The sequence below is a fragment of the Cavia porcellus genome, unplaced genomic scaffold, assembly GCF_034190915.1.
Source record: "Cavia porcellus strain 051 isolate PalLab524CR breed Dunkin Hartley unplaced genomic scaffold, mCavPor4.1 scaffold_21, whole genome shotgun sequence".
Classification (NCBI taxonomy): domain Eukaryota; kingdom Metazoa; phylum Chordata; class Mammalia; order Rodentia; family Caviidae; genus Cavia; species Cavia porcellus.
This window is the reverse complement of record NW_026947504.1, coordinates 28,909,657-28,922,358: the sequence shown is the minus strand read 5'-3', so window position 1 is coordinate 28,922,358 and position 12,702 is coordinate 28,909,657. Positions and strand designations below refer to the sequence as shown.

The 12,702-nt window shown below is 51.2% G+C and overlaps 1 protein-coding gene across 2 annotated transcripts in view; it reads left to right on the top strand.

The window, feature by feature from the left end:
• Positions 1-6,686, top strand: part of Cryl1 (crystallin lambda 1) — a 146,056-nt gene extending 139,370 nt beyond the window's left edge. For both annotated transcript variants that reach the window (XM_003477233.4, XM_063232481.1), the window contains 3 exons: positions 2,228-2,333; positions 5,692-5,798; positions 6,117-6,686. In XM_003477233.4, the coding sequence (XP_003477281.2) occupies positions 2,228-2,333; positions 5,692-5,798; positions 6,117-6,230 (327 nt within the window). In that variant the 3' untranslated portion in view covers positions 6,231-6,686. The remainder of the gene's footprint in view (positions 1-2,227; positions 2,334-5,691; positions 5,799-6,116) is intronic.
• The last annotated feature ends 6,016 nt before the right edge of the window (positions 6,687-12,702 follow it).

Genomic DNA, 12,702 nt, shown 5'->3' with positions numbered 1-12,702 from the left:
TTAGCGATGCTCCCCCACTCCTGTAAATCGAGGAAGCAGTAGTTAGCATTTGAGTGAACTGAGTACATTATTGTGCTCTCAGCAGTCCAGGTGAACATCCTTGTGCCCTTCCAGGTCAGCAGAATTTTGCGGAAATGGTGACACTACACCACCCATATTGGAAAAGGCGCAGAGCAGCAGGAAGCATTGATCATGACGCAGTGCTTGAGACAGCAGCTCAGCATTGTCTAATAAAAAGGAAGAGGAAGCATTTCCAGCTGTAAGCCCCAAGGGCTCTATTCCACTGGGGCCAAAGCTGTGTTCTAGAATGTTCTCTGTACACTGGGTACTAGAGCCCCGCAAGAGTTGAAATGCTGCTGAGTAGAAGGGTGGCTAAGCAAGCCCTGGTTTTACACATCTGCAGGAATGGACAACTATCGCTACACACAACATGGGGGCTCCATCCTGCTCACTCCGCCTCCCTCCTGCTGTCCCTTTCTAGCTTTTTCTCCCCTCCCTGCTCTCCTTCTCCTCCCTCCCTCCTCCCCTTTACTCTGTGCTGGAGATGGAACCCAGGGCCTTGTGTGTGCCAGGTGCGTGCCAGTGCTCCAACACTGGGCTGCACCCCAGCCCTTGTCACCCTTGAAAGCACAATATTGAGGAACAGAAGCAAGTTACATGAGAATGAGTCTAGGATTCTATCAACTAGAAGATGGGAACTGGGCAAAAAGCAAGCTCTCTTGTCAAGCAATGTAAACATCGATGGTCAATCTCCAAAGCCAAGAGCTGCTACCCCAATGTCAGGGTGATAGTCTCCTGGAAGGAGGGGGACTCATTTTGTACTTACCCTATGCTGTGTGATTTGTGCATGTCTTTGTGTGTTTATATCTCACACACACACACCCAGTGAGATGGAAAGTGCTCAGTCAGACATGGCGCCTGCTTGCCGTCGGTGGAACCGTCCTCTCAAACCTGCCTCACCGTGAGGGTGTCTCCGATAAACTGGGGCTGTTTGGACACCCACGTAGCCCTAAGAGCACCTGTGTGTCCCTTAGCCGTGGTGGTGGGTGTCACAAGTCTCCTGTCCCCTCTTCAGCTTCGTGGAAGTCCCAGGAGGCCAGGATAGCAGGGGGAGCTCCAGCTCTCCAGGGCCCAGGCTTCAGGAAGGCAGGGCCACTTCGTGGGGTAGAGGATGACCTTTGGCCCATGAAGGGTTTAGCAAGACAACCCTTTGGGGAGAGGCAGAGGGCCTGCCCTGCCCTGCCCTGCCCTATGTCTGGCGGCCATCACCAAGTTCCTCCCTGAAAGTCGGAGGCTGGGTGTACACCTGTGTCTCTGGGGAGGGGGCCCCAGGGCTCTGGCTCGGGGCTACCAGGACCATTAAGGCTGCTGGTGGTTAGGGGCCTTTTGTGGGTGGGCGGCAGCCCCACAGTGCTCTCTGTGGCAGAAGCCACTGGGGAAGAACTGGTGCACAGGTCCCACAGTAAGACTGTGGTCTGATTCTTGGATACCTGGGGGAAATACTTAAGTCGCTGCCTGGCCTCCTGATGATCCACACACACATCCCCTGCCAGGTGCGGTGGCCTCAGGTGGGAGTGAGCACCTTACACATTGCTGCTGCTACTTCCCAAAGCCACTGTGCAAGGGCCAGGAGCAGGCCAGGAAACAGATGGTGGCTTGGAAGGCTGAGCTGAGCACCTAACAGCTTTCCTTTTGCCTTGCAGAAGGTTCTTGGCCCCGCCTTGGCGGGCAATGCCATAGTTTTAAACGGTATTCCAAAGAATAAGCATTTCTTATAGATTCATTGATAGGGGAACAAGACCAGAGGTGCAGACAGGTGAAGCTGTGAACACCTCTGGTTCTTTGGATGGCACAGACCCTACTCCCCACATCCTAGACCAATATCCAGAAAATCTCCTCCCTTCTCCTCCGGTGCTCCATCTTTCCCCTCCTCTGCCCTGCTGTCCTTTCTGCCTCCAAAGATTGGGGCAGTCAAATGCTGCAGGGTGGGGCAGGGAGGGGAGGCGCGTGTCAATGCATTGCAGGTGTGGAAAAAGGAGCGCATGTTTGCCCATTTCACAGGATACTCTCTTTTTAGGACCCATGTGTAGATGATAGTTTTGTTGTGCAAAATTTAATCAAAGTACAATAGTGAATGCCTTGAAGCAGTATCAGGGGATATAGCCCCAGAGAAGGTAAGAATCAGCTCTCCAGGGAACTCACCTGTGTGCTCCCCTTCCTCACCTAGGAAGGAATCGTGTCTCCCGGTGACCTGGACCTCGTCATGTCCGACGGACTGGGCATGCGCTACGCGTTCATCGGGCCCCTGGAAACTATGCACCTCAATGCGGAAGGTAGGCGCCGGCAAGGCTGCGGCCCGAGCTGTGGAGTATTTCTCTGGGTCTCCTGAACCGCCGAAATTCACCTCCTCATTTTTAACTACTGAATAGAAATGGAGGTGCTCAGGTACGGCCGGGGCCCCCACACAGTGCCCCTAGGTGAGCCCAGCTGCAGCCCCTGCCCCACTGGCTTTGTGCAGTGAGCTGTGATGGGAACTCTGCGACTGCGACTCCTCCTGCTTGGCGGAAGAAAAGTGCTGTTGGAAGGCGATGAGATTATTTAGAGGAAAGAAGGAGGAAAAGAGGGAAAAGTGTGAAAACTCAGCCCTGTGCTGAGCGCAGCCGAGCCTGAGTTCCTGGCAGTGCAGCTTGCCTGGGTGGCAGCGGTTTCCTCCTCTCCGAAGGCCCCAGGACTGCGGGCTCCCCAGGAGCAGGGACCGGTGCCTGCGGGCCGGCCGCCCAGCCACTGGCCCAGAGCTGAGCTCAGAGGCCGGGGAGGGTACGCTGGGAACTGAAAGACAGCTGAGGATAGGAGTGAAACTCCGTCTACCAGATTTTGAATGATGTAAAAAGAAAATATCATTTGTAAAGCAACCAATAAAGGCAAGCTAAATTAATGCCAACCAAATTAAAGTATATCAAAAATGCTATGTATCAAAATTGTGACAGATGCCACCTAGATGTGTGGCCATCTTTGTTTTAGTACTAAAATCATAGGTAACTTACCTTTGCTTTTCTGCCTTGTCATAAGTTTCTGTAATTGCTTAAACAGTGACATCATCAACTGGTAAAACATGCAGAAAGAAAAAAGGAACATTGTATCTAGCTCCGTGGTCTACATTTAACCAGCATGCTGAGAAATGGGCTTATCCGGAAAAAGACCACTGCCGTCACATATGTGTGTTCATGTTTTTGAAGGAGTGGAACCAGATGAAAGACTGAAAGGGAGGCAGATGAGTTTGGGCTCAGTGCTGCAGGAAGAACTTTCCAGCAACTGCAGCCGCGTCTGGGAGGGCCCGGGTGTGAGTGGGTGCACTGAGGAGCTGCATTAGGTGTTGAGAGGAAGCTTCTGCCCTGAGGGGGGAGGGGAGGAAGCACCTCTGGGAATCTGTTTGACTTCAGCTCTTTGTTTCCAAGACACTGGTTCAGGGGATTTTCACCACAGTAGTTAATGAAATGCTTGCCAATGAGTAACTCAAGGCAGTTTCACTAGACGCATTCTTACACACGGCGGGTTCGTACATGAGTCTGTGAGTAGACTGGCCACATGTGCCACAGAAATGCAGTCCAGCAGCTGGCATGAGCCTTCCTTAAAGGGGACTGCTGCTAAGAGTAACTGAAGGGCACGAGAGAGGACCCCCCCAGCGCTGGCATGCCGCTTCTGCGGAAAGACATCCATCAGCCGGGGAAGCCAGTGTAAGGAGGGACGCCTACATGCAAGTGAAGCAAGATACTTGAAAAAGTATCATTCATACAGTCTTGGGTCATTCCATGCTTTTTTCAACCAGATCTTGTATGTGGTAAAGATATTTAAGCATTTGAAATGTGTATAAACACTGCCTGATAACTACATATTTTTCTTATTTTTTTTTCTTGAGAAAAATAAGATAATTGAGGTATCAGGAGAAATTGATAGGGAGAGAACTGAGAACAACGTTGAGTCTCAAACAAATAGAAACAGAAGCCAGTGACACCAGAAACTCCAGAGTCGAGCAGGCTGGTAGACAGGAAGGAGGCCTCTAACAATTTTTCAAACAAAGCTGGTATGATAAGAAGACTTAATTGCCTTAATATGATAATGGGGACGGATGTAGTTTTCAACTTCAGAGCATTCCAGAGTGCAGAGTTAGACGGTTCTAAGATCTGGCTGGGAACCAGTGGAAATGTCAGTTCATTCTTCACAGTGTCGCCCGGAACCTATCAAGATGGGAGGAGGAGAGTTTTCATAGTCCAGCTCCTCGGGTTGCAGGAACTTTGTAGTCCTAGAAGCTACCATTTATCCACAACTATTTTAGGATTTGCAAATATTTTAGGATTTGTTTTTAATCTAATAAAATAGTACCTGAAAAACAGGAGGGTGGTGTGCTCACTGCCTTTGGGCCCCTTCTAAAAAGTATTTCCCATGAAGGACGGACTCTCGGCATTGTCCTCTGGAACCAGTCACCAGATCCCTACTCTGGCTTTCCCCCTGACTGGCTGTATTGCTTGGCCAGTACTTTATTCACCTCCACTTGCCTGTCTGTAAGATGGAGACAACAGTAACCACCTCCCAAGGCTGGTGTGGGAAGTAAGCCCACATTAGTCAGGGAGCACAGAGGACTGACTCTGTAATAGATGCCTTCACAAGCTTTGCCTTGTTGACTTTATTGTTCTTTCAAGTTTTTATTTGTAATTTTTTGTATGTCTGCCTTTTAAAATTTTTCCCAAAAGATTAACATGTATAGGAGCAAGAAATGCAGACCACAGATTACAACTTTTCTTGCTGTGCCATACAGAAACTGAGAATGAGCCTCTGGTTTAACTGTGGGCTGTGCTGCTTCTCTGAGGTTCCCTTCTCCAGGAACAGAGCCTCAGAACTGACCTCCAGAGGAAGTGGTTGCTACTCTTAGGTGCTGCACTATCTCTGGGGTTGTTTTGTTTTGTTTTTTTATTACAGCCTGGTGGGTTTGGATCATTGGTGTAAAAGCTGCCATTTGTTTGTGAGGAGCCACTGATAGAGGAGGGTGTGGCTGGAGAGGCTCCTGGCCACACCACCCTCCCCCCTCCAGGGCACTTGTAAGTTTAGGGGGACCCTCCTCTTCTCCCTGGGGCCTCACAGCTGGAGAATCCTAAAGTAAACGTGGCTTGAGCTGACTCCCAGGGCACAGCCTCTCACAAGCCCTCCTGAGAAGGTCTGGAAGCTTCTGCCTCTCCTACAAGTGTGTGGACTTGGCCACAAGTTTCCCACTTCCTCCTGATCTGGAATTTGAATGTCTTCCAAGTGTCCATACAGGGCCTTGGGGAGAAGGGCCTGTTGGGACCCCACCTCTCCTGTCTCTCCTTGCTTCCTGGCTGCCATGAAGTAAACAGCTTTGCCCCACCATGGACTCCTCACTGTGATTACTCCCTCCCCTTAGGCCCAAGTGCAAGTACACAGCTGATCAAATGCCCATCAAATGCCACATTGCAGGCTGTACACCAGGCTCAAGGGGCACAGTGCTTTTCGGGACCGCAAGGTCAGAGTAGTGTCTGAGGGGAATAGGCAACGCATCTCTCACCTTTCTGGAGGAGACCAGAGGTAACCCCTCTGGGGACCAAGCCCTCTGAAGCAGCATCTCAGCGTGAACTACAGATGTTTCTGCTGATACAGTGAATTCTTGTCATGCCATTTCAGGGATGGCAAGCTACTGTGACAGATACAGCGAAGGGATGAAACGTGTCCTGAGGACTTTTGGACCCATTCCAGAGTTTGCTGGGGCAACAGTTGAGAAAGTTAACCAGGTGTGTGGACCCACTGCTGAGGAGCATGCAGACTGTCACCGCCCCTCTGCCACCTGCCAGTGGGACTCTGTCTTTGGGAGGGAGTGTTGGCCCTGGATTTTGGTGGTTCCTTTTTCCTGACTTTGGTCACTGGTAGACCTTACAAGCAGTGTGACCTGTGAATATAAGCTTACTTTATCCCCTCAGTCTCTTAAGATTTTGAAAGTATATATTATTGAGGGTTTTCTGTTTCTTGGGCCTTCAAAAGCAATGTAGGAACCATAGGGATGCTCCTGGGCAGTTATTTCTGCTAATGTCTCCCTTCCTGTCCTTCTCCAGGCTATGTGCAGGAAGGTCCCAGATGACCCAGGGCACTTAGCTGCCAGAAGGCAGTGGAGGGACGACTGTCTCATGAGACTGGCCAAGCTGAAGAGCCAGGTGCAGCCCCAGTAATGCTGCCACCACGCCAGCCTTGAAGTCCTGCTCGGGAAAATTGAAAATACGTGATTCATGTCTCTTAGCAGACAGCACCCATTAGTACATGGCCTGAAGATTCCAAGCCTTCCTCTCCTCCATTCAACCACTGAGATCCAGAGATGCTGGGTCCCCTTTGTCATGGGGGGCATCGCCCTGGATTTGGATGTCATAGCAGCACTTGGGTTTGATTTCCGGCCACCTGGGAAAATAGTCTAAAGATTTTGTATGATTACATATGGCTACATTGTATAATCAATGATTGTAGTAGCTTCCTGCTATTTTAATCAATGGCAAAAATATTTTTGTAATCAAAAAACTATTTGTAATCGATTTTCTAATCCCTTTCTGCGAATTCTGTGGCTATGCCTTTATGAGGGAGTTACCTTCATTGGGCTAACCCTTATTCTGAATAAACGTCTCAGATACCATAAAGACATTCTTTTCCTTCTGCCCTTCCTGAGAACCTTGGTACTCCACTCTGGTCATTGGCATGTCTTGGAGTGACCATGGCAGAGAAATAACAAGCAGATACATTGTTCTGGGGCTTCTGTGTGTTGTCCAGTAAAAATCCTCCTGTTTGGGTCAGTGCTTCCTAAAGCTGGTTCCATGGTGCTCCATGACTGCCTGCCCTTGAGGACCTCCATGCCTACAGTAAATCAAGGGCTGCCAAGTGCTACAAAGTGGATACCCATTCAACCTGGGGTGCAGGGGCACCTACCTGTATGGACCTGTGAGCCACCTGTGAGCCAGGGGAGCTCTGCAGGACCACCCACAGGGCAGGGATGCTGCAGAGGCCCAGGAGGGGCCGGGCAGGAGCAGCCAGGAGTGGAAAGAGGAGGTGGGAACACATCTTCACGCCAAGTTGTTTTCCCACTTTCATATCAAGTATTTGTGTGTGGGTGTCAGGCACATTTTGAGATACAGTCAACTTTCCCTCTCTGCATGTTCAGAAGGTCAGAATCCAACCAAGAATCAAAAGATTTGGCAAAACTCCAGAAAGTTCCAAAAAATCACATGCACAGGCATTTTCTTTTCATTAACCTCTAAGTAAATAATATTGTAACAGCTGTCTACATGACACACTGTGTTAGGGCCTGAGAGTCACCTAGAGGTGATCTGCTACAGAGGAGGATGCCTGCAGGTCCTGTGGGATGCTGTGTCATTTTTAAAAAAGAAATTCAGGCAACTGCAAACTGGTTCCCTCCAACATCCCCGCAGGGGTCTCCCAGGGAAATTTAGGAGTGGCTCTACGTGAAGAGAGACAGCATCTGGGTTTGGCTGGTGTTCTTCTCATGAATACCAGACTGGAGTCAGCTTTTGGATTCGATGAGTGTCCTGTCACAGCCTGTGGGGCACACAGTGCCCCGCTAACGTTACTGGGCCATGAGGCCCAGTGGGTTTGGCCCCCGCCCCCCGCCACCATGATCTATTAGAAAGCAGAAGTGAATGAGGGGGACCCATTGATCGGACACTGGCCTGGCTGGGCTCCACTCATCTCAGCAGAGCTTCGAACATCTACCCCCATGGTACACAGTTCTTCGCCTTTGGGTCTTAGAGTGTATGGTTTTCCAGAACACCCTGTGCGTCAAGGTCAGAATGATCGCCCAGGGCTGCACACCTAGCTGCAGCCCAGTGATGCAGTTCCTATGACTGATATGGTTTCTACTTAGTGTGAAGGTACAGAAATTTTTTAAAAAGTAAAGACCACGGGGGCTGGGGATTTAGCTCAGCGGCATAAGCGCCTGCCTTGCAAGCAGGCAGTCGTCAGTTCAATCCCTGGTACCGATAAAAAGGAAAAAGACAAAAAAGTAAAAACCACAACTTGTGACGGGAAAACAATTTACTAATGCATAATAATGCATGTGCGGTTCATGAATGATGAGGAGATTTTCTCAGACTCATCCAAATCAAAAGACTGATGCCCAAACCAGAATGCCAGTTTTATTCATTTAAATAGAATCATCTAAGAAAATTTATCAAGTATCTCCTGGGTACCAGGCCCTGCCCCAAGTGTTGAAGACAGAGCATATAAATGGGGAACACACACTTGCTCTCACCCGGCCACACTACGGTTCTTGTGGGAAGCAAACGTGATCAGTGGGTGAGTGCAGACCATGTCAGATGGTGAGTGACAGCAGCCGAGGGGAGGGATGGGGACACCAGGGGGTCTGAGTGGGTGACGGGGATCAGGAAGGCTTGACAAGAAGAGAACGTGTGAGCAGAGCCCAAAAGGAAGGGAGAGGTGATCACAACAAGATCTAAGGAAGAGCACCTCAGAGAGAGGGAACAGATGGCGAGGTCTGCGGTAGGACCTGAAGAGGACAGCTGGACCCCTGTGTCCTGAAAGGCAGGAGGGGGAGAAAAATTCTGAGGGGAGACAAGGAGGTTGGGCCTGAAGGCTGGGGTGTCTGAGCCCCACCCTGGGAGCAGAAGAGTGGCGCACTGTTGGGATTCTCGGTGTGTGGAAAGGAGCTGCCTGGAACCCTGGGCTGTGGCCAGTGAGGTGTTTCCCATCGTCCTGCCCTGCGATGGCAGCAGTTTTGCAGGTAAAGGCAGCAGTGGGGCAGGTGAGCAGCTGGCAGAGTCTGGCGCTGTCTCAGAGATGATGCTGAAGGCTGGGCTGGCAAACTGGGTTGGGGAGAAGAGAAGTCGAGAACGCATGTGAAGAGCCGCCATTTAGCAGGCTGGGAAGGCGGATGGTCGGGAGAGAGATCAGACTAAGGGGAAAGTGGGTCTGAGGGAGGGCAGCACTGGATGGCGCTAAGCTGGGACTGTCCCTCGGCTGCAGGTGCTACCAACAGAATGCAGGGAGCACCTGGCCAGGCAGGAGGAATCGCCTGGCCCTGCACAAGGATGCTAGAAGCAGAGCCTGGCTCTCCAGCTGCCCTCTGGCTGCTGCCATTCTGTTTTCAGAGCAGTGGATATGCCGATTTGCCTGCAGGTCCCTTTGTCTGTGATGTTGCCAGTTGGTGCTGTGTGCTTGGGGGTCGTGACTGAAGTGAGTCAACCTTGACCAGCAAGTTCACAGTCTGGTGGTGAAGAGCAGAGCACAGAGGCAGACAGCATCAAGTTTCAAGAGCAGTGAGATGTGGTCAGTGCTCAGCGCAGCCCGCGGGCCCAGCTGAGCTGGTGGGGGACAGGGTGTTGCAGGGCTGTCCGGAAGCAGGTGACATCTGAGATGTCAGTGTTAGGAAGCGGAGGGAGTCGGGCGGCAAAGGTTAATTCCTGCCCCTAGAAGAGCACTCATCTTAGACAGGACTGAGGAAATAATCGGTGAAAGGGAGCATGACTGAGGGGGTGAGAGCAGAGTTCCGTGGGGGTAGAAACAGCACCGTGCGCTGGAGTGGCCCGGCCAGTGAGGTGGCCTGGCCAGTGGCGTCCTTTGCATTCGGAAGACCCCTGCTCCCGGGCTGGGGCCGCGGGTGCAGGTTCTTCCTGGGCTCCTTCCTCCTCCTCGTCCTTGGTTTCACAGCCTGACTCACTGGGACAGACACCTCCTGTTAAATTCAGAGGTGACTCGCTTTGCCCTGATTGAGTCCCCATCGAAGATTCTTCAGCCCTGTTGCAAACCTTCCTCACCTGGCACCACCCAGATAGTTTTGTAGAGTTGGAGGGTTGACCATGAAAGGTGATACTGGCCATTAGGGTTCTGTCTGTCAACATGTGATTTTCTCTTCAGATCTTTCTCTGTATGTGATGTTTTGCTTGTAATGCTGTCACTTTTGTAATAGAAGCAAAAGCTAGAAAGCCCTGTAAATATGGTGGAAAATGCTGAATATGTAAATACAGCATGAATCAGCACTGATGGTGAGACCACTACCTGTAGCAGAGACATCTGGAAAAGACCAGGCAGCCTCCAGATGCAGGTCACAAGCACAGAGGTCTGGTGGGACCCCAGGAAAGGGCCTTGAGCCCAGGAGCCCTGCATTTCGTGCTCCTTATCCCTGGCACGGGGCCCCGGTGCTGGGATGCAGCGTGGGACGTGGAATCGGCTAGTGGCACTCCTGCCGAGGACACGGAGTGTCCCTTTGCTGTGAGTGAGTGTGGCCACATGCCAGTAAAACTTGTTGTGGACAGTAACATTTGAAGGGTACATATCATGGAATGCTCTTTTGATTTTCCCCCTAGCATTTGAATACAAAGCTTACTCAGTTCACAGGATGCATAGCTGCGGCAGCAGGTGGAAAGAAGCCAGGCGGGGTCCAGGTTGGGTGCTGTGGGATGAGCAAGGATGCAGAGATGGCACCACTGGCTCCACGTTGCGGGTAGAGTGCAGAGTGGCTCAGTGCTGTTGTCATCCAGGTCTCAGATCAGTGCTGCTCTGCTTTGGGCACAAACCCCTGCCTGACAGAGCTTGCAGGACTGGACTGAGCCTACAGGACTCAGCTCTGCGGGACCCACCAGGCCAGGCTGTGGTTGCTGAGTCTGACCTTGGGCTCAGCCATGTCCTATGACCTCTGTGGAGAAGACACAGCCTAGCCAGTTGCTCTCTAAGGGAGCAAAGAGCTGGTCCCCTGCTGAAGAGAGGAAAGTACATGGCAGATACAGGAGATGGGGCATCAGAGTGTGCAAAGCTGGCCAGAAAATGAGCAGGACCTGTCAGTTAAAGGATCCCTGGGCAAAGCGAGATCCTTGCATGTGGAATTTCTGCTCCGCTTTCACCAGCTATGGGTGGCATTAAAAGGTTGCGCACCATCGTACATGAGTGCACAGTAGCCTATGCCACGTGTCTCAGGCACAGCATGAATTTTATTTTTGCTTTTACCTCTTTTTCTCTTTGTTTAGCTCAAGTTCACTCTGCAAAGCTGGTTTCTCCTATATCCATTTACCCTGCAGTTTTCAAATAAACATTTGGCACTATTTGTGGCTCTTCTTGTCTAATACTTTGTTCAAGGTAAGAGGGACCTGGAATACTTTTGATTGATGAGCCATTTCTAAAGAAACCACCATATAACACTGCTGCCATGGACACAGCATGTACCAGTGGCATGGCCTGGAGATAAACAGAGCCAGGGGCTCTGAGAAACACCAGAACACAGCAATAAGCAGCATGGGCCCTGGGCCACAGTGCCTGCCAAGGTTCTGGGGCTGCCCTCGCTTGCCAGTGGCCTTGGGAAAGTAACCCTGCAATGGCCAGCAGGAACGCCAGGAGGACACCCAGGATCTGGAGGCAGATTTATTGACATCGATGAGCACTGATCAAGATCATTCCCAGAGTATCAGGCCCTGACCTCTGGGGGTCTAGGACTTATATGAGATAAGCAAGCCGGAAGTACACAGGCAGAATGACGTGTCAGTCGGGGATTGGTTTATACAGTGTGCATCTCAGTGACCAGCTGTTTCTAAGACACAGAAGCAATCGGAACTGGAATGGGAACTGTTACCTAAGTAACTAAGAAACTAAAATATACTGGCTGGGAGACAGGGGCATTTTCTGCTGCAGCCTAACTTCTCTGGGCCTTGCTTCCTGTGATCTCAGTGCTTCTGGTTCTACAGTGAGACAGTTATACACCATTGCTGCCAACTGTGCTAGGGAACAGCAACTGTGGACAAGTGAGTGACCCAGGCAGTCAGAGCCACAGAGGTGGGGAATGCCCCTCCCAAGGTCTGCAGGGTCACTTCCGCTGTGATAAATGCTGTGCAAGCTGGGTTCCCCTGCTGAATACCCCTTTGGGTCCCTCTCGGCTCAGTGCAGGGTGCCGAAAGGATGAGAGAGACCCTCAGTCAGGACACCATGCTGCCTCTGCACAGTACCCCAGCGGATCTGACACCAAGGGAGGAGCTCCAGTTGTGACTTTGGCCAGTTTCTCCGGCTGTAATGCAGCCTGCTTGGACTGATTAAGCCACTTAGCCTGTGGTCCTGTGAAAACACTGAGCACTATTCTATCAGCATTTATTTCTCATAGTTCTGGGGGCTGGAAGTCAGGGTTTCTCAGGTTTCAGTTCAGCCAAGCTTGCAAATGCCACATCTTTGCTCTAAAGCAGACGGAGCATTTATAAACCCTCTTACATTATTCACTTACCTGTCTGCCCACGGTCTGCCCAGGTGAAGTCCCGTTTCACAAGGACCCCGGCCACTGTGCCCCAAAGTCCTTCCTGACATTTAAAGGACACCAGCACGAGGCCAGGGAAGGTGGAGGCATGGGACCAGGGGGCCCTAGGTGATTGGTTATCTCAGGTTTAGTGGGGTGACCCTATTTGTTCCTTGGTGGGCAGGTTAGCCCTGAGGTGAGGTCATTTGTAGTGGCTCTTCATCCCTTCTGGGCCATGGGCATTTCTACATTCTTTTGATCTTGAAATGCAAACTTAGGTTTGAGTTAGGGGCCTTCCACCAACCATGGCACACTGACTCAGAATTCATCTGTGCAACTGGAACTCTGTCTTCACGTGCCCTCTGGCCTGAGGGTCCTCCAGGGAGCCTTGAGTTACCCAAGCCAGCCTAGCCGTG